The following is a 26089-nucleotide window of genomic DNA, read 5'->3' on the forward strand; positions in this document are numbered from 1 at the left end:
CCTAATTTATCCCTCCCCTCCTCTGATTGTACTTTTTTTAATTTAGATGATCCATTCTATAGGTGCTTTAATATTCCAGACTGCGTCCAATCTTCTGTGGGAGACAGACGGGGAATAAATAAAGAAAAGCAGCAAAGGTCTGGGAACTTGTGACTTTATTTCCTCGGCACCAACTCCCAGGATCTAAACTCAGCTTGACCATCTGGCTGACTGTGCATTTCTGGACAGGTCACTTTAGGGGCGTTGTCACTTGCTGGCAGGTGGGCTGCTCTGGGATTTGATTGTGTTCCTTCCTCTTATTCTGACCCCTGATGGGCATCCTCCAATGCAGGAGATAACCACAGAGCTCGGGGTCTGTTGCCTGTACCTGTTGAGGCTGCAGCAAGCTGGGCTGCAGGATGCTGGGGTCACGGTGTCCAGGGTTAGGGTGAGAGAGAAGCAGCTGCACACCCCATACAGGGCTGCAGAGAGGGGAGCCCAGGGTCATATAATCCCCAACAGAGGCCAGTGCCCTGATCCTCGAGCTGGAAGGACTTTGTGACCTGCCTGGGACCCCTGTGATGGCAGGCACTTGCCCACACCCCCCTGCACCGAGTCTCCACAGCCATGTCTGTTCTCTCCCTGTTCTCTCCCTGCCCTGCCCCCTCTTGGCTCCTGCATTCTGTATTTTTTGTTTGTTTGTTTTGTTTTGTTTTGTTTTGCGGTATGCGGGCCTCTCACGGCTGTGGCCTCTCCCGTTGCGGAGCACAGGCTCCGGACGCGCAGGCTCAGCGGCCATGGCTCACGGGCCCAGCCGCTCCGCGGCACGTGGGATCCTCCCGGACCGGGGCACGAACCCGTGTCCCCTGCATCGGCAGGCGGACTCTCAACCACTGCACCACCAGGGAAGCCCCATGCTGTAGTTTTGTTTGTGAAGTTGTGAGCACCCAGCCTCCTAAGGAGCATCTAGGCTCAGATGCTCTTCTCCTCTGGCGGCACGAGTGGGAGCAGCTGTGTCCACTGTCGGAGGCCAGAGAGCTCATGCTTTTGTCTGCGGCCAGCCCTGCCCTCACAGAGCGTGTTTTGCATGTGGTTGTTGAACTTTGATTCAGTGACTCATGCTGAGGCGCAGGCTTTATCTCCCTCCCTCATCTGATTGCTTTCTTCCTTTCCTTTTTTTTTTTTTTTTTAAGTGCAAAGCAAAACTACCTTTGCAGCTGAACATGACTCTGGTGAAAGGAAGTGGAGCTTTGGCCTGAAGTGGCTCCCCGGGCCTCGGGGACACCTGGCCAGCAGGGAGGACAGTGTGTGACCGCTGCTGAGGGGAGCACAGCATCCATTGTGAGGGCCCTCGACACGCCCTGCTGGTGAGTGCATGTCCCCTGGCCATCCTTCAGTGTGACAGAATGCTGTCAGACTTGGGTCCAGGGGTGGGAGGAGAGAGACAGAGCACACGGGGAAGGGGGGGCAGTTCTTGGATGCGTGGCGTCCTAGCAATATCATCTCCTTCAATTACTTTGAGGGCTCAGCAGAAAACAATTAGGTAAGCATCTTTAACCTCCTTTGGGTGAAACCTTGCTCATTCTAGCAAAATTGTAGTTAATGTCAAGAGGGCTTTTGTGTACCTCCCTTGAAGGGTTGTCATAGGACTGAATGAGAATTTGTCAAGTGTGAGCACCATGCCTAGCACATAAAAAAATTCTCAGTAAGCTTTCTGTTATTATTTTAAAAAAGAGGGCTTTTGTGGGAGAAAGATTAATGAGAGGAAGCTCTTCAGTTTAAGTAAAAACTCTTGCTGTGGTCTTTGAAGATGTTTTAATTTTATGAACTCAGAAGAACTAGAGCTCTCAAGCACATCTGAAACCTGTCTCCGTGCTCCTGAAAGTATCTCCTAGACTAAATGCTTTTTGGCAGGTGTCTAGTTTCCTGGCAGATCAGGAACGTTTGGCAGTGGCCCCAAATGCCGTCTCCTCTAGAAGATGACCCTGTGGGCTTCAAGAAGGCCTGTGAGGACATGGAAATAAGTCTTCACCTGATGGCAGTGAATGTAATTTTGGCCAGTTCCCTGGAGCCATTAGAATGCTTGGCCATGAACCCTAAGATATGACCTCTTCTCCAGGGCCAGACGTTGCCAAGGTGGGAGTGCCAACACCTGGCACGTGAATAGGTTGGGAGTGGCATTTTTTTTTTTTTTTTTGTGGTACGCAGACCTCTCACTGTTGTGGCCTCTCCCGTTGCGGAGCACAGGCTCCGGACGCGCAGGCTCAGCGGCCATGGCTCACGGGCCCAGCCGCTCCGTGGCATGTGGGATCTTCCCGGACCAGGGCACGAACCATGTCCCCTGCATCAGCAGGCGGACTCTCAACCACTGCGCCACCAGGGAAGCCCTAGAGTGGAATTTTTTTTTTTAACATTTTTATTGGACTATGATTGCTTTACAATGTTGTGTTAGTTTCTGCTGTATCACAAAGTGAATCAGCTATACGTATACTTATAACCCCATATCCCCTCCCTCTTGCGTCTGGGAGTGGCATTTAGTAGAGGGTTTTGTTTTAAACTTTGCTTCAGAGTTGCCCTGGGATCAGGACTGTAAATACTTGTGTGTATGCCTGAAGTAACCTACGACAGCACACAAGAGCAGGAGACAAGTTTGAGGGGAAAACAAAGACCAAGCCGGTCCACCCAGGCTCACAGCTACCCTATTCACAACAGCCAAAGCGTGGCAGCAGCCCACGTGCCACTTGGGTTGCTTGAGTGGATGGATGGATGGATAAACACAATGTGCTATATACGCACAATGGAGTATTATTATTTCCTGCCTTAGAAAGGAAGGAAATTCTGACACCTGCTACAACATGGATGAACCTTGAGGACATTATGACAAATGAGAGAAGCCAGTCACAGAAGGACAAATACTGTATGATTCCACTTATATGAAGTACCCGGAGAGGTCAAATTCATAAAGACACAAAGTAGAACCATGCTTACCAGGGGTTAAGGGAGGGGGTGGGGACTTAGTGTGTAATGGGGAGAAACTTTCCATTTTGGAAGATGAAAAAGCTCTGGAGATGGATGGTGGTGCTGGTTGCTTAATGCCGCTGAAATGCACTCTTAAAAATCGTTAAAACGGTAAATTTTATATTATGACCACTTTGCCACGATTTAAAAAAATTATAATTCCGTTAAAAAAAAAAAGACCAGACCCAAACCACAAATCTCACGGGCTGAAGTCTTTGCCTCTCTGTGAATTCTTCAAACTCTGACAGCTTCCCTGAGGGCCTCTAGATCTGAGCTGAACCGGAAAACTTCGGCGTGGACCCTGTTTAGAACTTTCTCCTCAGCATAGTGGGTGACTTCTGATGGGTGTCTGTGGTAGGTTTCCCTGGAGCTGGCAAAGGCGACCCAGGAACGGACTTGGGGGTCAGTGTCGTGTGTTGAATGAGGGCTGGCCCTGCTCTGTGGCCGCCGAGCAGCCCTGGACTGCACCCTCTGGCAGGAACTGGGACGCCCTTGGGAGCCTAGTCTCTCCCATCCATTAGCTGTGGGATCCTGGGTACAGCATCAAAACTTCTCTTTCCCTCAGTCTTGTTACCTGCAACGTGAGGAACTCTTTCCATGTCCCAGGGACTTTGGGATTTTCCAAAGGTGACATACCAGCAGGCACTTGTAACTAGAAAACACAGTGCCCATGTGAGCTGCTGTTTCTCTACAGCTCTTATCCCTCTCATTTTCTCATCCTTCTGTTTCTCATTTATTTTTTTCCTTAGGGGCTCTTCCAGCCAGAGGTTACAGCCTTTTTGGCCCAGAGCCCCTCCCTCTGGATTGGCTGATTCTAGAAGACCTGATCTGACCCCCGTTGTTCCACTTGTGAGGTGTCCCTCCCCTCCTTTCCTGCTGTTCTGTCAGGTCCTGAACCCACCTCCACAGCCTTGACACTGAGCACAGAGCAGCGTGCCACACTGACCGTTGTCAGAGCTCAGGAGACCTGGGAAGATTTTCAAAGTGTCACTAATCATCTGTGCTGTTTGTGACTTCCAGTCAAGATTGAGGAAGAAAACTAAGATGAAATTGTTCATACTTTCAGGTCTTAAAAATAGAAAGGAAAAAGTAGCTGCTGGCAGTGGTGCAGCTCAAGGGCCGACACAGCTGAAGGGGGAGGGTTGTGACCTGGGGCTGCGGAGAGCGGCCTCCCACCCCCGTGTTCTCCCTTATTTGGAAATTTTATGAGGAAATGAAGTTATTTTAAAGTCTCAAGGAGGGGGGGGGAGCCTCTGAAGTAGGTGAATTCTTTCAGTTAATTTTGTGTAAAAACAGCCCTCCTGTCCCACACATAGCCTTTCAGAAGTCTGCTCAGAAAAGGAGCCCTGTTGAAACCTGAGGGTTCTGTGGGGAGCTGCCAAGGTCAGGTCCCACTCCCTCTCCCCTGCCCCAGGGGAAAAGGCCAAGTTTTTTCAGTTTGAAAATATTCATGTTTCTGTCATACCAGAACGCAAAGTCACAAAACAAATGTGGACTCTCCTCGTAGCTCTTACTTGGTGACCCAAGAGAAGTCACCTGACACAGTCATATTCTGGTTTTTCCATTTCTGTGATGGCAAGGTGTTGCCTCCGTCCTGAACACAACTCAAAGCAACCCATTATTTTGGGCATCTACTTATGGTCAGTCTCTGCCATTTAGTAGCTGTATAGCCTTTACTCTGTACCACTCTGAACCTCAGTTTCTTCATCTGTGAGAAGGGAGTACTTTTATCTACCCTGTCTAACCACCAGGGATGATGGGAAGTTCAAGTAAGAGTCTCTACAAGAAAGCGACATGGAAACGAAGAACAACGCGAATACAGACTTTTACGTTCGTGTTGCCTGTACTGTCTTTCTTCTCTTTCCTTTTCTCTCGTTTGTGTTCCCTCCCTCTTTTCTTTCTTCCACCCATCCTCTCAAGCCTCCGTTCTCTCTCTCTTCCAAACCCAAATAAGTGCTACAGAGCAGGCGTAAGCAGGGAGGGGTGGAGGTGGGAGCGACTGGGGCCGCCAGGACTGGGAAGGTTTCTCAGAGGAGGTGACAGTGGGGTTCGGTCTGGTGGAGGAGGGGCAGGTGCTCCGCAGTGGGAAGGACCCGAGGGGAGGCCTCCAGGCCTGAGAGACCAGGGTCTTTCAGGGACAGTGAACAATCCTTGGTGTGAGGCTGGCCTGCCGGGCGGGTGAGTGTCCCCTTCCTCTGTGGACACTGGGCCAAAGCTGGACCCCGGCCCAAGGGAACAACCTTCCTCAGAGAAAAGGGCTGGCCACTGGTCAGGGAAAAGGTGAGACTGAACTAGAGGTATGTGGCCATTGAGACTGGAGAAGGGGTTGCAGCCGTTGTGAGGGGCCTTGCCTCTCATGCTGAAGGGTTTGACATCCACTATTAAGGACCCCAAAGAAATTTTGCTTATGTGGGTTCTAGCTATCTATGCATATGTACCTTATTAGAAACTAAAACTATGAAATTTAAAAATATTCATTTATTTTAAAATCAGAATAAACCAATTATATTAATATAAATGATGTATTTTATGAAAAAGAACTCTATTTTCCAAAACCCCCCAAATTTGTAAGAAGACTGGCACTGATTTACATTTTTTGCAAATCTCTTTAACAGCCAATTTAATAGAAGACCACTTGCTTCTCATATCTGCTTCCACATTCAAGCTGTCACAATATCACAACAACAGGTACCCTCTGGGATACTTCATGGTACGCTCATGAGAGGATGAGAGTGAAAAAACCCAAATTACACCTAAGCATTATTATGGAAATAGTTTTTACCTTAAAGACTCCCTGAAAGGGTCTTGGGCTCCCCCTGGACCCCACTTTGAGAACCACTGAAGTGGGCTCAGCAAATGCCTGGTGCGTGACAGCATTGTGAGTTCCCACAGCACTTTATCGCATAGCCTGCAGGGCGTTTATCTCCTAGATCTGCAGCCACGTGTGCCCGGTGCTAGCAAGAGGTCTGAGCCAGAAGCGCAGTTGTGCGCTCAGTGATCTAGGGGCTGGTGGAGGGCACGAGGGGGAGGGAAGATGGCCTGGGCAGGGCCCTGACGTTGAACAAAGGAGCAGAGGCTAAGGAAAGAGCTGGAAAGACTTAGGAGGAGACCCAGGCCAAGTTGTACAACCTAAGGGAGAAGAGAGTTTCAAGGAGATGGTCCAAAATTTTTGGATTTAAAAATCACAAGGAAGGGAGTGGTCCACAGAGTCAAAAGTCGCAGAGAGTTTGCCTAAGGCGAGGCGTGTGAAGGTGCCGTTGGATTGGGCGGTTAGGATGTCATGGTGACCTTGGGGGCGGTTGTGGTGTTGCAGCAGTCAGTGGGCCAGGTGGGTGGGAGCTGACAAGTGGAGGCTGCAGGAGAGACCTCTCCATTCAGGAGGCTGGCTTACAAGTGCCCTTGACCTGCCAGCCCCAGGCATTGTGAGTCCTGCTTGGGTTCCAGCACTACCGGGAGATACCCTGCAGGAGAGGGGGTGGCCATGCTGGGAACCCAGAAGAGGGAATGTTGCAGAGGATTCCAACAAGAGACTGGGAACTGAGGATAAAGAACCTGTAATACTGAGGAGAGGATGAGGTGAAATGATAGACGTGTGTGAATGTGCGCTGCGCATGAAGTGTAACAGGGAAAGATCGAAGACCATCTAAACTTCCGTCATTTGGCATATGGATAAACACCATTCATTCATTCATTCATTCAACAAATATGCATTGAGATTCAGCTGTGCCAGGCACTGTTCTAAATGCTGGGGTTATGGTGGACAGCAGAACAGGTAAACCGGCAGGGGAAGCTTTCCAAAATGCCTTTTTAGTAAGAAAAGTACGTTGCTAAACAATAAGTCCAGAATGATGCTATTTATGTGAAAATCACCTCCTTTAAACAGTATATGTGTGTATCTATTAGATATGCAAGTAAATGCATAGAAAAAACTCTAGAAGGAGACAGGAGGGGCAAGTGGGATTTGGGGTAGGTATGAAGAGACCTTATATCTTTTTATTTGCTATACTTTTACATTGCTTCAATTTTTCACACTTGATATATTTTCGTGATTATTTCTGTATTTTAAAAGGCTTTTTGAAAGATGTAGGTCTCTGTGAGTAGAAAAGAGGGAAAAGACAGAGGGACCCAGTCTGTCCAGAGTGTCCCCTTTGGCTCACTCATCTTTTTCTTGTAAACGTCTGTCAGGCTGCAGCCCACTGCCCAACACTACCCCAAAGGTGCAGGCCAGGCAGTGATGGCTGAGTGGAAAGGATCAAATTTGGGTTAGGCCCTTCTATTGTAGAGGTTCCGTACGATCTGAGTTCATTGCTAGGGAAAGCGTACCAGTGCACAGAGCTGAATTTAGGTCAGAGCGTTGTGCTTCTGGGAATAGAATTCACCAAGGGGCATTTTCCCCTATTTAAGCCGCGGAGCTGTGTTAGTTTGCCAGGCCTGCCATGACAAAATACCACAGACTTGGTATTTATTTTATGCACGTATAATATGTATACAATCGGCCCTCCATATCCTCGAATTCAACCAATTGTGGATTCAAAATATTCGAAAAAGAATCCCAGAAATTTCCCAGACCCAGGCCCTGGAAGGCTGAGCCTCTCACCTGCTCTGGCCCTGGAGAAGCTGTCCCGCCACCTGTCCTCCTTCCTGGCTTGGTGGGGCCTGGCTGAGGGGCAAGACTGACCCACGGAGGAAGGGGGAATCTGTACCTGCTTCCTCTGTCTGGCTAACCCCCGTTCCCCCTGAACAGCTAACCAAACTCAAAGAGTTCCCAAAGCCTGAGACCTGGGCCATTCAAGCAAAACTTAAATTTCCCACACCCTGGCAACTCTTTACGTGGCATTACATTGTATTAGGTATTATAAGTAATCTAGAGGGGCTTTAAACTATACCGGTGCATATGCTTAGGTTGTATGCAGATACTAAGGCATTTTATATAAGGGACTCAAGCATCCACAGAGTTTGGTATCTGCAGGGATCCTGGAGCCTGCCCCCTGCCCCCACTACCAAGGGATGACTTTATAGATTTATTTTTAAAATTTTAATTTATTATTATAATTATTATTACTATTATTATTATCATCACCTCCTCACAGTTCAGGTGGCCAGAAGCCTGAGATCACAGTGTCGGTGGGGCTGGTTTCTTCCGAGGCCTCTCTCCTCAGCTGGTAGATGGCCTTTTTCCCCTGTGCTTTCGCATGGCCTTCCCTCCGTACCCAACTGTGTCCGGATCTCCTCTTCTTATGTGGACACCAGTCTTATTGCATTAGGGCCCACTCCACTGACCTCCTTTTACCTTAATCACCTCTTTAAAGACCCTATCTCCAAATAGTCACATACTGGGGGGCTGGGGGCTGGGCTTCAACATATGAATTTGGCGGGGGAAACAATTCAGCCATAGCAGAGCCTCAAAGACATTTCTTTGGCCTGTGCACAAATGTCCCCAGGGCTGGGTGGCCTGCTCAGCGGCTCCGGGTCCCTCTGGCCCCCTTGCGGGACCGGGAGGGGGGTGAAGGCCTGGGAGAGCCACTAGTCCAGGCACCGTGGTTGCATCGCGGCTCTTCAAGCACGCTGAGCCACTGAAACTCCTCAGGGGACCAGGCCCCGACGTGACTTCCTGACAGATAAGTGGGGGGAGAGAGCACCCATAATTCACCTCCTCTGCCCAGGAAACACCTGATGGATGCCTTTTCTCTCTAGCTCATGCCGGTAGGGCTCTGCCAGGAGGAGGCCGGCGGCAGGACCCTCACGGGGGCCCGGCTGGCACAGCATGGAGCGCTCGAGAAAGATGGAGTTCTTCCAGAAGCTGGGCTACGGCCGGGAGGATGTGGTCAGGGTGCTGGGCAAGCTGGGCGAGGATGCCCTGGTCAACGACGTGCTGCAGGAGCTGATCCAGACGGGCAGCCGGCCCAGTGCCCACGAGGGCAGCGCCGTGCCCCTGCTCGTTCCCAGGGGCTCCTGTGGGAACCCCGACTCTGCCCAGCGCGGGCTGAGGGCGGACCCGGAAGAGGACAGAGGAGGCCCAGCCAGTTCCTTGCGACCCATAGTGATCGACGGCAGCAACGTGGCAATGAGGTAGCTTTCTTCGTCCCCTAACCGCGGGCGGGGAGAACTGCCCTTCTTCTCGGTGGGTCTGTCCGAGGAGCTTTGGAGCCCATGGATGGGGCTTGGAATCCCCATTCCATCCCTCAGTAGCTGTGTGGCCTTCAATAAGTCAGTTAACCCCTCTGAGCCTCACTTCCTCCACCTGTAACGTTGGTCTACAAGCTCCGTAGAAGGTAATTGTAAGAACTGGAGCTGCACAGAAATGCCTAGGGCAGTGCTGACACAAAGTAAGTGTTCAACAAACGGCAGCTTTTATTGTACTAACTCAGGAATAATCGGGGAAGAGCCTAGAGCTGGGCCTTGGTGAGCACGGCTCCCTGTCTGGTGTCTGTCCCTGACCAGCTGTGTGACTCTGGGAAAGCTGGGGTATCTCAAGCTTCCTCCTCTGTGACACAGGTCAAGAGAGAACTCTTCTACTCCGCTCAAGATTATGAGAAGCAGATGGGAAAACGTAATACTTGAACCGTGCTGGAAGCCCTCTGCTGGGGGTTGTGAGCCGTGCTGGTGGCGGCCCTGGTGGTGGAGTGGCTCCCTAGCTGGGTGCGGGAGGTGTGCTTGTGGCGCCTGAGCTCTAGAGGCAGTGTTATACTGGTGTATTGGCATCGTGTGTGTTTCGGTGATGAGAGCTTCGCGCCCCAACTCATCTTTCCTGGAGAGGCCAAGTTCAGCTGAGAGAGAAGCTCTGCGGCCTCACCCACACTCCGCGCTGGGCACAGAGGAGGCTTTGCCCACACAAGCGCGTTATTTTACTGTTTGGCTGGGCTGCAGCCCCGCAAAGGGCAGAGCCGTAGGAAGGCGGTCACTCACAACTACAAACAGACGCTCGTCCCTTTCCCAAAGCTGAGCCACGGTGGATGGAGAAGAGCAGTGTTATCGGCGCTGAATGTGTCAACAGGGTATTCCTTGGCTGACAGACCGAGTGGTCTTCCCTGAAAATTTGGGCTCACTTTTTTGTTTGTTTGTTTTTAAATTAAAAAAAATATTATTTGGTTGCGCCAGGTCTTAGTTGCAGCAGGTAGGCTCCTTAGTTGCGGCATGCATGTGGGATCTATAGTTCCCTGACCGGGGATTGAACCTGGCCCCCTCGCACTGGGGGTGTGTGTGTCTTAATCACTGCGCCACCAGGGAAGTCCCTGGGCTCACTTTGGGTTGGGCGCTGCAGGACAGAAGTGTGGAAAGGTTAACTCAAGATGGCCCAGGCTTGGGGGTAGTTCCAGTATGCCCTGCTTGGTGTGTAGGACAAGTTCATTCAAGTTTTAGCCAGCCAAGTCTCCCTGGGCTTGATTATGTCAATAGGCAATGGAGCCCTGCCTTTTCCCTGGGGCCTAGGAGCTGGTCCTTCGGTCTCTCACGCATGCTCTGTGGAGGCACCAGATAGGTGAGACTCTGAAATCCTGCTTAATTCAAGATCTCTGGGGGAGTTAAAGGGATTTTTAAGAATCCAGTAGGTTCTGAGCATCCTAGGAAGAAAGTCTGCTGGGTTCTGAGAGGGGCCTGGCCTCTGCCTGGTCTGGATGAGGCATCTCTTCCTCTAGACATCAGTAGAAAGACATGGGTTACATGTAAAGATTTTTTCCATGTGGACCATTTTTAAAGTCTTTATTGAATTTGTTACAATATTGCTTCCGTTTTGGTTTCTTGGCTGTGAGGCATGTGAGATCTTAGCTCCCCTACCAGGGATCGAACCCGCACCCCCTGCATTGGAAGGCAAAATCTTAACCACTGGACCGCCAAGGAAGTCCCTGGCTTGTATTTAAAGTAAGATGATATTGCTTAAATTGAAGACCTTTCCAGTCCTAAGATTATATGAGCTCTCCGATTCCAGCTCAAAAGAGCAGAATGGCTGCAGGGTAAAACAACTACTTCAGGTGCTACAGGAAAGCATTCTCTCTTTGGGGACCAGACTTTTTTTTTTTTTTTACTATTTATTTATTTATTTGGCTGCACTAGGTCTCAGCTGCAGCATGCAGGATCTTCGTTGCCGTGTGTGTTCTGGCGTGTGGGATCTTCTTAGTTGCGGCATGCCAACTCCCAGTTGTGGCGTGTGGGATCTAGTTCCCCAACTAGGGATCGAAAGCAGGCCCCCTGCACTAGGAGCGCAGAGTCTTAGCCGCTGGACCACCAGGGAGGCCCTAGGGACCAGACGTTTTTTAGGAACGGCTACAATAGGGTGATGGTGGAGGGTTTTCTTTTGATGAAAGTCTCTGTTGCTGCTTGGAATTCACATTTAAACCACGTCCTCTATTTGCACATGACTTAGACGTGTTCTGGGTAAATACATTTAGTCCCACCCCGCCCTCACCTCCTACGATTGTAATTAGTCTGTGGCTTACAAATGGAAACCATCTCTCAGGCTTATTATGAACATGTGTGTGTCAGAACATGAATTCTTTCAGACTTGTGCTGCCTAAAAACGACCTCAGATACCTAGAACACATGTATTTGTGTGTGTTCTCAGGGTGTGTACGTACGTGTATGCACGTATACACAAACATCCCCTCCCCTGCCCCCCTTCATCCCCTTAGTTAGGAACAAAAAGAGAAATTTCACAGCTCCCTGATGGTGGGACTTAATTTGTTCAAAGGCCCGTCTGGGAGAGAGCTGGGGTCCGATGTTCAGATCCACACCTGCTCCTTCTCCTACAATAACACCTCCCGTGTCCTCCAACCGGAGTTTCAAGAGGACCCCTGACCTCAGGCTCGGCCAGATCCTCGTTTGTAAAGGACAGCTCCCAGTGTGGGGCGTGTCTTTAGAGGGGCCAGATTACTGAAACCCAGCATGGTGTCTACTCGTTATCTGCTGACCTCAAAACTCAGTTAACCTCAGAAACATGGTTTCTGAAAATTCTCCTTCGCTGAAGTTTTATAGTATCGCAGGCATTGCCATTCTCTGTTTTTGAAGATGCTGTTGCTTCATGTGCTGTCTGGTCCTGGAAGGAGTGGGGAGGAGCCTAAAAGACAGGTTGGGATGCATGTCCTTTCTGCCCTGAGCAGGTGAGAAGCGTGTCTTCTGTTGGCAGCAGCATCCTATAGGGTGCCTGTTGCCGACTTGCTGACTGTGGCTTTGTCCCCTGGAGCCTGGGACTGTGTCTGCCTTTGCTCACAGAGAACAAGAGCCTGACTCTTCAGCCATGTTTTTTTTTTTGTTTTTTTTAAATTTAATTTTTGCTGTGTTGGGTCTTCGTTGCTGTGCGAGGGCTTTCTCTAGTTGCGGCAAGCTGGGCCCCTCGTCATCGCGGTGCGCGGGCCTCTCACTATCGCGGCCTCTCTTGTTGCGGAGCACAGGCTCCAGACACGCAGGCTCAGTAGTTGTGGCTCACGGGCCTAGTTGCTCTGCGGCATGTGGGATCCTCCCAGACCAGGGCTCGAACCCGTGTCCCCTGCATTAGCAGGCAGACTCTCAACCACTGCGCCACCAGGGAAGCCCTCAGCCATGTTTTTTTTTCTCATTATCTTTGGGAAGTTGTGTTTCAGTGGATCTTTAAAGACCAAAAAAAATCTGTATTAGTTTCTATTGCTGCTATATCAAAATTACCACACAAATGTAGTGACTTAAAACAGCACAAATGTATCGTCTCGTAGTTCTGGAGGTCAGAAGTCTGGCCTGGGTCTCCCTGGGTTGAAATCAAGGTGTCAGCAGAACTGTGTTCCTTTCTGGAAGCTCTAGGGGATGATATGTTTTCTTGCCTTTTCCGGCTTCTGGAGGCCACCTGCATTCCTTGGCTTATAGCCCCTTCCATCTTCAAAGCCAGCAGTGGCCTGAAATGATTTACAAAAAGTAGAATCTGTATACATATATTGGTTCCCTTGGGAGAAGATCCACAGCTTCCAATAGCTACTTAGAAGGTCTGTGATCCCCAAAATGTAAAGAAACACTGATGTAGAATGAGCAGTTCTAGATAATGTCATGCTTTACGGCAGGGCGCTAAGCCTCTCCATTAGCACAGAGAACGTGAGAGGGGGTCATCTGTCCTTGCCTCTGACCATCTGAGTCGAGAGAGGAAAAAGCACAGGAAGGGCCTAGAAGGGCTTAGCCAAGATCAACACTGGCTCCATCAGACCCTGGCCTCCAGCCTTGTGCTCTGACCATACCATCACTCTAGGAGTTTCCATGGGCTCCTCTCCCCAGAGCCTCAGAATGTGTAGCCCAAGTCTATTCGTAGTGGCTGAACCCAGTAGGCCTGGGGTGGCTGCCTCTGGAGATCGGCAGTGAGGGTCACTGGCCAAGTGCTTTTTAAGATAAGTGGGAATGTATTTGTTCAGAGCACACATCTTGTTCAAGTCATTTCGAAAGGACCATACCACCCAATTCCAAAAACCTCCCATCTCCTCACTGTAACAACAAAAGGAGTCTATTTGGTTCTTACAAGCAGGAGCAATGGCTTCACTTATCATTTCCTAAGTGGTGGGTCAACTTCAATGTGAATTCTAAGTTGCAGTGGCGGGCGTGTAAGATTGGGACCTGGGAAGCAGACCTCATGCTTGTCCGTAGTTTTGCTGAAATCCTTGTATTTCACGTAGGAAGCTAGGGAGGTCAGGAGCAGGGGACAGAACATAGGCTTAAGAGTCCGAAGATCTGAGTTGTGACCTCTAGCCTAGGGCTGCCCAATAGCGCAGCTCCCTGTGACGATGGAAAGTTCTTTACCCGCATATGGTGGTCCGTATGGTGGCCGCTTGCTACACGGGGCCGCCCAGCACTGGAAATGTGGCTGGTGTGGCAGACGAGCTGAATTTCCAATTTTATTTCTTTTGAATTAACTTGAAGTGTAAATAGCCACATGTGGTGAGTGTCTGCATAACGGACGGTACAGCTGTAGCTCCTCAGCTTACCTACTGTGTGACCTCCACATGCGTCACCTGACCTTTTTAAAAAATTGTTTTTAATTTAATTTAATTTTTTATACAGCAGGTTCTTATTAGTTATATGTTTTATACACATTAGTGTATACATGTCAATCCCAATCTCCCAGTTCATCCCAGTACCCCACCCCCTGCTTTCCCCCCTTGGTGTCCATACGTTTGTTCTCTGCATCTGTGTCTCTACTTCTGCCCTGCAAACCGGTTCATCTGAACCATTTTTCTAGGTTCCACATATATGCGTTACTATACGATATTTGTTTTTCTCTTCCTGACTTACTTCACTCTGTATGACAGTCTCTAGGTCCATCCACGTCTCTACAAATGACCCAATTTCGTTCCTTTTTATGGCTGAGTAATATTCCACTGTATATATGTACCACGTCTTCTTTATCCATTCGTCTTTCGATGGGCATTTAGGTTGCTTCCATGACCTGGCTATTGTAAATAGAGTCACCTGACTTTTTTGAGCCCTGTTTATACAGGTAAGAGGTTGGACTGAATAATAATAATCTTATGTAGTTTCTCATCTCTAACATTCTCGGATTCAGGGTGATTATCTTATGCATGTGTGAAAGAAATAGATGCATTTTTCTTATAAAGGAATGTCTCTCCTTCTGCAGAGGTTCAGAGAGAGTAAGTAACTTGCCACAGGTCCCAGAGCAGTAAGTGGCAGGCTCTGGCTTCAGTGCTCTTCCATTTCCCCAGCACTGTGTATCTTTGGGCTGCTAATTCCATGTATCTTTGGTCTCAGAGTGGGAGACCCTGACCCCATAGACTTTTATTCCGGGGCCAGAGCCTGCCTGTGCTGCCCAAAGTCCTCCCCAGGCACGATGAGCTCCAGACGTGCCCGCTGCAGACAGGACATGCCAGACCCCTCTCCCTCACCAGGGGCCAGGATGCCCCTCCTGCAGCTGCCAGCCTGTTGGGAACCCTCAGAAGGTCACACGTGCATTGAATGGTGGCTCTGCTTGACCAGCAGCACAGAGACGGATTTTCAGTCCCTACACCTTCAGGGGTGTGTGCGTACGTGTATGTGCATGTGGGCATGTGCAGGAAAGAGGAAGCTGTGAGCCGAGCACTGGAGTCGCTGTACACTTGGCCTTAAGAAAAATGGCCAGAGGTTTTAAAAAGGTGATTTTCGTTGAAAACATGTGACCAGCTGCACCGTGGTGTTTGGGAAGAATGTTGCTTCTCGCTGCTGACTCTTGCCAACATGTTCTTGCCTGGCAAACTCACAAATACCCACACGTACTGACAAGTACCAGTGGTGTATGTTCTGTAGGCAAATTTAGGAAAGGAGTGAGTTGAAGGCTTTCAGCCTGGGGAAAAAACACCTGATAATTTCACATCCTCTTACTGGCCTTGACAAGGGTTTCATTTGAGTGTTTCCTCATTTGGGGGTGTACAGGGTTTTTTGTTTGACTTGTTGTTTACCTTTTTAAACTCTTAAAAACCTTAACAGCATCTGGCGTATTCTGGAGAAACAAATCTTCAGTGATGAGAGAGCTGAGGTTGGCAATGGGAGGTTTTCATCAGGCCCCTCTCAGTGGGTGTAGGGGGCACACTCCTGGGCTGGGGGTCCAACCTGCCTCTCAGCCCCTGAATGGACTCCAACCAACATTGGCCTTGGGTTCCCACCTAAGTCTCACCCATGTCTCCTTTTATGAGATGAGGGAGCACCCTCTCTCAGAGGTCAACCCCTGTCTCCCTGCTGACCTGAGCTGGGGAGATCTCTTGGTGGAAGGGCTAGAAACTCCAGGTTCAGAGTGTTTGCAGTTTAACCCCAAGTAAGAAACAGAGTCAATCAGTGTTGGGCCTTTACATCTCACACCCCAAAGGAATCACCGCTTGTCTTTCCTTTCGTCCCACCCCCAAACCACCGCCTCGCTCTTCATAAGACCGTCTGCTGGTTTCTGCAGAGACTTCTTGGGCAACAGTTAATGATACAGGGGCGTTCACTTAGATTGTCAGTTACTGTAAACGGCTACGCGCTGATGGTGGCTGCCCAGGCACACTCGTCAGGCAGGATTTGCCTCAGGTACCTACCCACTTCCGTTACCACCTCCCTTTGTTCAAATCCTCCCACTCCTGTTTCCTTTTCCCCTGCATTGGCGCTCAACTCTCTGCCTGATAAATGGTTCTCAGTGGCTTTTAATAAGCGCTAAGGTCCCTCCCCCAGCTCGAGCATTTTAACAGCTGGTAATTTTTTAAAGTTTTGGTTGGAGCACAGTTGATTTACAGTGTTGTGGACAGGTGGTAATTTTTGCTCCGAAGGAGCTGCTGTCTGGGTCCCAGGAGCAGAGACTGGAGAGGGGCAGGAATACATCGAGATGGGAAGGAAGAGTTTGCAGCCCAACAGATTAGGCTCTGAGATCAGCGAGCCAGCACATGGCTTTGCTTTAGTTTCCTCAAGGGTGAAATGGGACCAATGTCACTTCCTCAAGGGCTTCTTGCAATGATTAAATTAGGCACATGTGCAAAGTGGTCAGATACACAGGACTCTGTTAAGAATGAGCTCCAAGAAGCTGGCGTGAGGTCTGCCTCGTTCACTGCTCCCCAGGCCCCCAGCACAGTGCCCTGCTGACGGAGATGTTCACAGCTGCATGCTGAGCGAGTGGAGGAGAAGCCCAGGGGAAGGGGTGCCTCTGGCTAACGTACGTGGGGTGTGGGCTTCCAGGGTGACCGCTGAGCTTTATTACCTGACTGAGAGCTCTGCCGTCTCCTAGAAACAGAGCCCCACGTGGTGAGGAGGTGACCCCTGCTTGTGGCATCAACCCTGCCATTGCTCAGAGCTTTCTGTGGCCAGGACTAGGGCAGCCATGATGGGGTTTTGAGGTTGGTAAAAAAAGACATGGCAAGAACTGAACATAGATAATCTTCACATTTCTAGAGACCAGAAGGCTCATGAGGCTGGGGTAGAGTGTGTGCAAAACGGTGGACCTGAATGAAAAATCCTCCATTCCAGAACACTTAGGTGTTCTCAGGGCCAGTCCCCAACCTCCTTGTGCCTGGAATTCAGGCTGGAAGACAGGGTACCTCTGAGGGAGAGAGGGAAGATACTGGCCGCACTGATGGGAAGATGTACACTCCCTCCATCTTCCACTGGTCTGGGGGGTACGTATCTGTCCTTTGGAGCCTCTTGGTTGGGGTCTGCCATCTTGGAGTCCTGTATCAGAGAGGCCGTGGGGCCAGTTTCTGCTGCATGAAGCTGATGGTGGCCCCATTCCTCAGCTCTTCTCTTCCTGAATCTCTGCACCTCCAACTGCCTCCCCTCCACCTGCCTCCAGAGTCGCTGGAACTTGTCACCCTGCTCCCCATTGCCCACTCACAGGGATGGGGTGCCTGATACCTCTGATGGGTGTGAGATTTATACCTCCCAACCCCCGTCCCAAGTCACACACCCATCAAAGGCATCAGGGATGGAAAGTTGGCTTTTGAACAGTTAAAGACAGATAGGTAGTCACAGAAAAGAGAGCAATCAAGAAACAAATTTTAGGGACTTCCCTGGTGGTCCAGTGGTTAAGACTCCACGCTCGCAATGCAGGGGGCCCGGGTTCTATCCCTGGTCAGGGAACTAAGATCCTTCAACCCGCATGCCACATGGCATGCCAGAGAAACAAATTTTAAAAGAATCGTGGCAACGGTATGTTTTCTTGAGAATGGACTGTGGGCACTTTGCTGCGGCCAAGAGATACGTATGCTCGGGGGCGGGGTGGGAGTGTGGGTATCATCCGATGTTCACATCACTGCTGCAGTGTGCACAGAACACAGACCTTGTTTTCTATGATAGATGAAATCTCTTCGCCACCTTCTAGGTAGCGGGAAGGAGCAAACTTTACACTTGCCCGTCTGTGATAGCTCAGTGTCTTCTGTCTTCTGGAGGACTCAGGCTTCGTGTTTCCTCTCCCTTCCCCTGCCCCTCTCCCAAATGGCATCTGGAGGCTTTTGAGACCTGGTGTTGTCTGGCAGAGGGGTCTGCGACGGTCACCGGGCTCCTCTGCAGAGCAATGGGCTGGCCTGGCTTCCGGAATGGTCAACAGAGAGCGTTATCGGTCCCATTTGTCCTTTTGGGGAACCATGCTGGCTTAAAGTGCTGTCCATTCCCAGGCTGCGTGAAATCCTCCAGGCCTGGGGAAGCAAGAGATCCAGGGGTGTCGCTTCCGGTTCACCTATCCGCCACTTTCCTCCACGGCAGCTCTGCAGCCCTGCGGGAGGCTGCACCCACTGAAACCACGATTTCTCTGAGAGGCTTGCAATAGACCCAGGCTGTGCTGAGAGACAAGCCTTCAGCCTCCTGTTCACATCCATCACGGTGTCGCCAGCCCTCCCGTCCCCTCTTGGCTCAGCGAGTGGGGCAGGCCTGGGGGGCAGGGTAAGGACGCTGTGAGTGGCCCCTCATTCTCCCTCCTTCTCCTTGTTTTGCAACTTCTGCTGGGGCCGAAGGGACTAGCTTTCCATTTCCTCTTCCTTTTTAGCACAGACGGCCCCATTGATTTTTTTTAAATAAATTTATTTATTTGTTTGTTTTTGTTTTTGTCTGTGTTGTGTCTTCGTTGCTGCACGTGGGCTTTCTCTAGTTGCGGAGAGTGGGGCCTGCTCTTTGTTGCGGTGTGCGGGCTTCTCATTGCGGTGGCTTCTCTTGTTGTGGAGCACGGGCTATAGGCGCACGGGCTTCAGTAGTTGTGGCACGTGGGCTTCAGTAGTTGTGGCTTGTGGGCTCTAGAGCACAGGCTCAGTAGCTGTGGTACATGGGCTTAGTTGCTCCGCGGCATGTGGGATCTTCCTGAGCCAGGGATCGAACCTGTGTCACCTGCATTGGCAGGTGGATTCTTTTATTTTTTGTGGGTTTTTTTTACTATTACCATTTTTATTAGACAGTCTTCTAAAAAAAATCCTCGTCTAACTAAAAATACTGAATTAGAAATAAGGGGTATTAACTGTAGGAAAAGAAGATATAAAAGTAGTATTATTGCTGATAATTAATGTATTACTTGAGAACAAAAACCACAAACCATTGGAGAAATAGACCCTTGACTACATAAGAAAGTAATATAAGATGAAGAAAGGGCCACCAGTCAATGGGAAAGAAATTGGGTTATTCAATCAGTTGTGTACAGCATCCAACTATCTACTTTGAAAGAGAAAAATTGCATAGAGCTGCATGTTACATTCTACCACAAAACAGATTCTAGAATACTAAAAAGATAAGTATGAAAAAGAGTCATAAAACTAAAGAAAACAAAGTTGATTATTTATCATAACCTTGAATCAGTAATAATGTTCTAAACTCAGTTAAAAAAAAACTGCAAAGAAAAAGATTGGTACACTTAAATATATAAAAATCTGAAACTTCTACATGTCAAGAATTGTAAAATTACATGTCCAACAAAACTAGAAAAAACATTGGCAATAATATGACAAAAGCTTAATATCGTTAATAGGTAAATGTTTTTACAAGTAAAAGAAAAAACAGACATCCCCAAATATATGCAATAGAAAAATAAGCAAAGAACATGAATAGAAAATTCACAGAGAAAAAACAATAGCTAATGAACATATTTTTTTTAACGTTCAATCTCATCAGTAATCAAAAAATGCAAATTAAAGCAAGATTTCATTATTTGCCAATAAAATTACCAAACTGTTGAAATGACGCAGTGCTCTAATACACCACTGGTGGGAATGTGAATTGGTACAATCTCTCCGTAAGATAATTTAGCAATATGTATCAACACCCTTAATAAAAATACTCATGTTCTTTGACCTAGTAATTCTAATTTGAGGGAATCTATCCTCACGACATAATTTTGAAATACAAGTAGAGTTTTATGCACAAAGATGTTAACTATGTCATTATTTATGATGGCAAAAGACTGGGAATAACGTAAATGTTCAGTAATAATGGATTAAGTAGATAATGTAATTCTACATGATGAAATTACATTTACTAAAAACTCTTTTTTTTAAACATCTTTATTGGAGTATAATTGCTTTACAATGGTGTGTTAGGTTCTGCTGTATAACAAAGTGAATCAGCTATACATATACATATATCCCCATATCTCCTCCCTCTTGCGTCTCCCTCCCACCGTCTATCCCACCCCTCTAGGTGGTCACAAAGCACTGAGCTGATCTCCCTGTGCTATGCAGCTGCTTCCCACTAGCTATCTGTTTTACATTTGGTAGTGTATATATGTCCATGCCACCCTCTCACTTTGTCCCAGCTTCCCTTCCCCCTCCCCATGTCCTCAAGTCCATTCTCTACAACTGTGTCTTTATTCCTGTCCTGGCAGGCGGATTCTTAACCACTGTGCCACCAGGGAAGTCCCCCTGTTGATATTTTCTCCTTACTGTTTGCATAAGCCTCACAGCTCAGCGACAACGGCCAAAGGGCTATTTTCTCTAAGCTGGAAGACCCTACAGATCTAGGGGGGTGAGGCCTGGTTCCTGATACGTCACTGGAGCTACAGGAATCTAGAGTTCTCTTGAATCTCCACAAAGCCCAACTTCTAACACCATTGATTAGCATTTCTTTTTTTTTTTTTAAAGAATTAATGACTTCTTACCATATGGTGTCATATACTAAGACTTCATGATGTTTTCTTTTAATTTTATTTATTTATGGCTGTGTTGGTCTTCGTTTCTGTGCACAGGCTTTCTCTAGTTGTGGCAAGCGGGGGCCACTCTTCATCGCAGTGCGCGGGCCTCTCACTGTCGCGGCCTCTCCTGTTGCAGAGCACAGGCTCCAGACGCGCAGACTCCGTAATTGTGGCTCATGGGCCCAGTTGCTCCGCGGCATGTGGGATCCTCCCAGACCAGGGCTCGAACCCGTGTCCCCTGCATTGGCAGGCAGATTCTCAACCACTGCGCCACCAGGGAAGCCCCTGATTAGCATTTCTAAGACTCCCTTTTTTACTTTATAAACCTGGACCTATCCTAATCCTCTCTGAGAAAGTAGTGGAAGAAGCCACGCACAAGAGAAAGCACAAATGTGAAGATCTGATGTGTTGGCCTTGCCTGGACGTGGAGAGGATGCGAGGGCCATGGGGACCCTTGGCTCTCTAAGCACCCAGCCCTGCCCCTCCCACCTCCCCTTCGCCTGCTCCACGGGTTGCAGCCGCACTGTCCTCTTTTCAGTCCCTAGACACGCAAGCCTTTCCTGCACCAGGGTCCTTCCAGCCAACCCTTCCCTGTGCCTGGGCTGCTTCTCTTCGGGCTGCTCATAAGACCTGTTTCTTCTCAGTCATTCATTTCTTCAGCATGTTTTTGTTGAGCCCTTACCAATTATCAGGCACCACCATGCTAGGTGCTGGGAACGACAGGCAGCAACAGGAACCTATGCTCTAGAAAGGGGGAGGCACAATTCATCCTGTGGGGGAGTGTGCATGTCCAACTGTGACAGGTGCCAGGAAGGACAAGGATGGTGCTGTGAGGACTCCTAACAGGGGAATCTGACGGAATTTAGAGGCGAGGGGATGCTTTTCCTGAGGAAGTGACGATGAAGCCGAAGGAGGAATGGGCTGGGCTGAGAGGAGTGGAAATAGTTGGTGCAAAGGCCCTGTGATGGGAGTGAAGGGAGATGCATGGTCAGGACAAAGGGCTGAGGGAGTGCCAGTGGCTGGGTGGAAGTTGTGAGCAGGGGGTGAGCTAGTCTTGAAACCAGGCCGTGGTCGAGTCCCAATGAGTCTGCATTCTCAGTATCTCAAATCTATGTACCTGTCTCCCTCTCCAGCAAAATGCTGCTGACCTCCACTCATGAAGTCTGAGGGGTGTTTTCAGGCTTCACTGGCCCCTCAGAGCAGCATTTGGCTGCCCTCCTCCTGAGGCTTCCACGATGCAGCCTCTTCTGCTTTACCCCCTGCTCTTCTTTTTTTTTTTTTTTTTTTTTTTTGCGGTACGCGGGCCTCTCACTGCTGTGGCCTCTCCCGTTGTGGAGCACAGGCCCCGGACGCGCAGGCTCAGCGGCCATGGCTCACGGGCCCAGCCGCTCCACGGCACGTGGGATCTTCCCGGACCGGGGCATGAATCCGTGTCCCCTGCATCGGCAGGCGGACTCTCAACCACTGCACCACCAGGGAAGCACCCCCCTTCTCTTCTGAGAGATGCCTTTGTTTCTTCCCTTGGTTGTCCTGCTCTACCTGCAACCAGCTGCTCGGCTCCAGGGCTCCTCCAGGTCCAGCCCCTGATGCTCACTCTCTGTCCAGGCAATTCTCTCCACGCGGTGGCTCCAACTGGTGCTTAAACGATGACTCACATGTTTTACCACCCAGACCTCTCTTCTGAACCCTAGCTGTTTATTTAATATTTCCACTTAGAGGTCACCAAGGCTCCTCCCAACTCTCCATGTGTCCACGACCAAACTCAGGATTGTTTTCTCTAAATCCTGTCTTCCTCCCAAACAGGATCTGTCTCAGGGAGCCCTGCATCCCCTTATACAAGTCAGAGGTCTCCTCAGTGCCTTTTCCCCTATCACCCCTGTACCCAGTCAATCAGCACATTCTGGAGATACTATCTCTCAGGTTCACCTACTCTTCACCACCACCAGCTGGGTCCAGGTCACCATCAGGTTTTGCTTTGATGACTACAGCTGCTTCTTAACTGGTGTCCCCCCTACTCTGGATCCTTCCAACTTATTGTCCTCTGTGCTGCCAGGTTGAACTCTTTGAAACATACATCAGATCACATCTCATCACATCACATATACCCCCAGTCTTAAAATCCTAAAATCTTTCTACAGCTTCTCATGCTTCTTAGGAGTAGACAGATCTTCTAGCTCCTAAGACCCTGCCTGGTCTTTTTCTTTTTAAATTTATTCTATTTATGTATTTGGCTGCTCTGGCTCTTAGTTGCGGCACGCGAGATCTTCGTTGCGACATGCGGGATCTTTAGTTGCAGCATGTGGGATCCAGTTCCCTGACTAGGGATCGAACCTGGGCCCCCTGCATTGGGAGCACGGAGTCTTAGCCACTGGACCACCAGGGAAGTCCCCCTGCCTGGTCTTGGGTCTCCTCTCACACTGCTCTCTCCTTCCTGTCTCCACTGATGGATGGTTACAGTGGAATTTGTGGGGCACATTGGCATCCTTACTTGGATTTGGGAAGACCAATATCACATGGACAACCCTCTCTTTTTTTTTTTTTTTTTTTGCGGTACGTGGGCCTCTCACTGTTGTGGCCTCCCCTGTTGTGGAACACAGGCTCCAGACGCGCAGGCTCAGCGGCCATGGCTCACGGGCCCAGCCACTCCGCGGCATGTGGGATCCTCCCGGACCGGGGCACGAACCTGTGTCCCCTGCATCGGCAGGTGGACTCTCAACCACTGCGCCACCAGGGAAGCCCTGACAACCCTCTCTTGATCCATATTAGCTTCAGTTAATAAGAGGATCTTGTCTATTAATCCTTGGAATGCACTCTCCTTGGAGCCGGAGACCCTCTACATATTATCACAAGCTAATTGGTTCCAATTAAGGGACATATTTTGTGCAAAGAATGACCTATTTTCAAAATGCAGATTTGCCTGATTCCCTTTGATTATGAGACTATGATCCAGGCTATTCCCAGGAAAAGTCACTCTTGAGGAACCCTTCCTGTTTCTCTGCAGATGTCTTTGTTTTCTCATTGTAGTCATGGAAATAAAGAAGCCTTCTCTTGCCGGGGAATCCAGCTGGCTGTGGACTGGTTCAGGGACAGAGGACACACCTACATCAAAGTTTTTGTCCCCTCCTGGAGGAAAGAACCACCAAGATCTGATACCCCGATTAGAGGTATGCTGGAGCAGGTACATTCTCAAGAGGGACTATACACCTTTCCTCCACAGTACTCCTGAAAATCACAGTCAGTTATCTGCTTACCGCTTGTTTGATGATGTCTGTCTTCCTCACTGGACTATAAGCTCCATGAAAGCACTGACCATGAGTGTGCCCTGCCGGAGCCCTGTCACCTAGCGTAACAGCTGGCATATAGAAGGTGCCCAATAAATAGTTGTTGATAGATAAATGAACAAAGTATTTACTCTTTTAGTGTGAAAGATTAAGTTCCAAAAATAATAGAATCTTATAACTTTTAACACTGCAGAAAGATTGGGTCTGCATCCCACCCCTAGTAGAATACAGACACTGAAAGAGGCATCTGTTTGGTCCAGTGAGATTTATTAACTGAATATCTAGTTCAATCTCTTCATTTAAAAAAAAAAAACAAAGGGAAACGAGACCCAGGGAATTCTTTATTTTTAATTCTTATATCAGCTAGGAATATTTTCAGCTACAAATAATAGAACAGGTGGTTTAAATAAACAGGGTTTTTTGTTTGTTTGACTTTCTTATAAGAAGTCACATGCTGAGCCACTGCTGGTATCATGTCAGCCAAGCCCGCAATGTTGGGACCGACCTCTTCGTGATCCTGGCAGGTTTCATTGACTTCTTCTTCCAGCCTTTTAACCAAAACTTGCTGGTTTTGTTTTCAGTTCTGTCAGTGGTTACCAGTTGCTTCTTCTTCTCTTTCGGATTCTGTTTTTTAAGTAAAACGCTATTCTTGTTTTACAGATACGGTATCTTCTTGACTATTTCTATACTAATACAGACTTTAAAAAAGTTCTCTGAAGTTCCATGAATCTTATTTATTTTTTCTGGGGTCAGTTCTGTTTGTTCATCTCTCTCTTTCTCTCTCTTTGTGCTGTTAAATCTTCTTCTCAAAAGTCTGGTGATCCTTTGCTTGTCAGTGTTTACTTGTGAAAAAAGAACCAGATTGGTTAAAAACATACCTGTGCAGTTGCCATGGGCTTCCTCTCCTGGTATTTGGATCTTTCCCTAAAAGGTAGGACTGACCATTGAATGTGCTGAGCAGGAGAGTTCACTTCAGCACACTCTGCGCAGAGCAGGCAGGCAGCTGGACGCCTCTGCCCACCACACATTCCAGTGCCACGAGGATGATGGTCTTACTTTAGGAGGTCAAAGGCCACATGGGAACCTCCTCCTTCCTAGTTATATCTTCACTTTCCATACAGTGATAGGGACCAGAAAGGGTGGATGCAGCTGCCCCATGGTAGCCTTTCAGTTAATAATCCGACTTCTGCTGACTCGCCACTCCTGCTGGAGAGCGCTGGGACTTTGCAGGGAACGGGCTCTACCTCCTCTTCAGCCTCCATGCACATCTGGGCTGTGGTTCCCTTTGTACTGTAGGATCAATATGATCCTACCTGCTTTCTTTCTTTCTTTCTTTCTTTTTTTTTTTTTTGCCGCGTGGCATGTGGGATCTTAGTTCACTGACCAGGGATCAAACCCAAACCCCCTGCATTGGAAGCATGGAGTCTTAACCACTGGACCGCCAGGGAAGTCTCTGATCCTACCTGCTTTCTGTCTTCCTAAAATTTGTCAAAATCCTGGGTTTGCTGCTGTCCCCAAGCCCATTTTTAATGTGCTTATGGATTCCCTACCCCTTCTGTACTGCTTCCCTTCTCTTTCAATGGGATTATGAGAAGGAGGGGGGATGAACACTTGTGTTCATCATGGACCAGTTGTCCCAGATTATTCTTTATGGTCTGAACACGGAGAATGGTGTCTTTCAACAGCTGTGCAATATTGTGCAATATATATTGTGCGATACATAATGGATAAAGAGTAGGGAATTCACTTTGGGGTAGGGAAGAATTTTTAAACAAGCCACAACAAATGCAGAGAGACAGCGGAAAGAGTCATAAATTTGCCTACATTACAATAAAAGCTTCCGTTCATTAGCAAATACCACAAAAACAAGAAAACGAAAAGACAAGCCTCAACCTGGGAGAGGCCATATATCACATATCCCTGATGAAGGATTCCTGTTGGAATCTATAGGGAACTTATCCAAACTAATAAGACCAAGACAAAGGACAAATATATAGAAAAATGTGCTAAGGCATGAATAGGCCTTTGACAGAAGAGAAAACACAAACGGCCAATAAACATATGAAGCGATGCTCAGTTGTATTAGTAACCAGAGAAATGCAAAATAAAATCACAGCAAGAGGCCACGTTTCACCCACCAGACTGGGAAAAATTTGAAAAACCTGCAAATGCCAAGTGCTGGCAAGGTTGCCTTAGACGCCGTGTTGGGTAGTAACTTGATATAACTACTTTGGAAAATAACGCAGCGTTACCT

General features: G+C 48.7%; 1 protein-coding gene across 1 annotated transcript in view; it reads left to right on the forward strand.

Annotated features, from left to right (window-relative positions):
* Positions 1-925: 925 nt before the first annotated feature.
* ZC3H12D (zinc finger CCCH-type containing 12D) overlaps positions 926-26089 on the forward strand; it is a 34763-nt gene continuing 9599 nt past the window's right edge. The window contains exons 1-3 of the mRNA XM_060029813.1: positions 926-1346; positions 8692-9066; positions 23579-23718. Of these exons, the coding sequence (XP_059885796.1) occupies positions 8762-9066; positions 23579-23718 (445 nt within the window). The 5' untranslated portion in view covers positions 926-1346; positions 8692-8761. The remainder of the gene's footprint in view (positions 1347-8691; positions 9067-23578; positions 23719-26089) is intronic.

Source organism: Delphinus delphis, chromosome 14 (assembly GCF_949987515.2).
Source record: "Delphinus delphis chromosome 14, mDelDel1.2, whole genome shotgun sequence".
Lineage (NCBI taxonomy): Eukaryota > Metazoa > Chordata > Mammalia > Artiodactyla > Delphinidae > Delphinus > Delphinus delphis.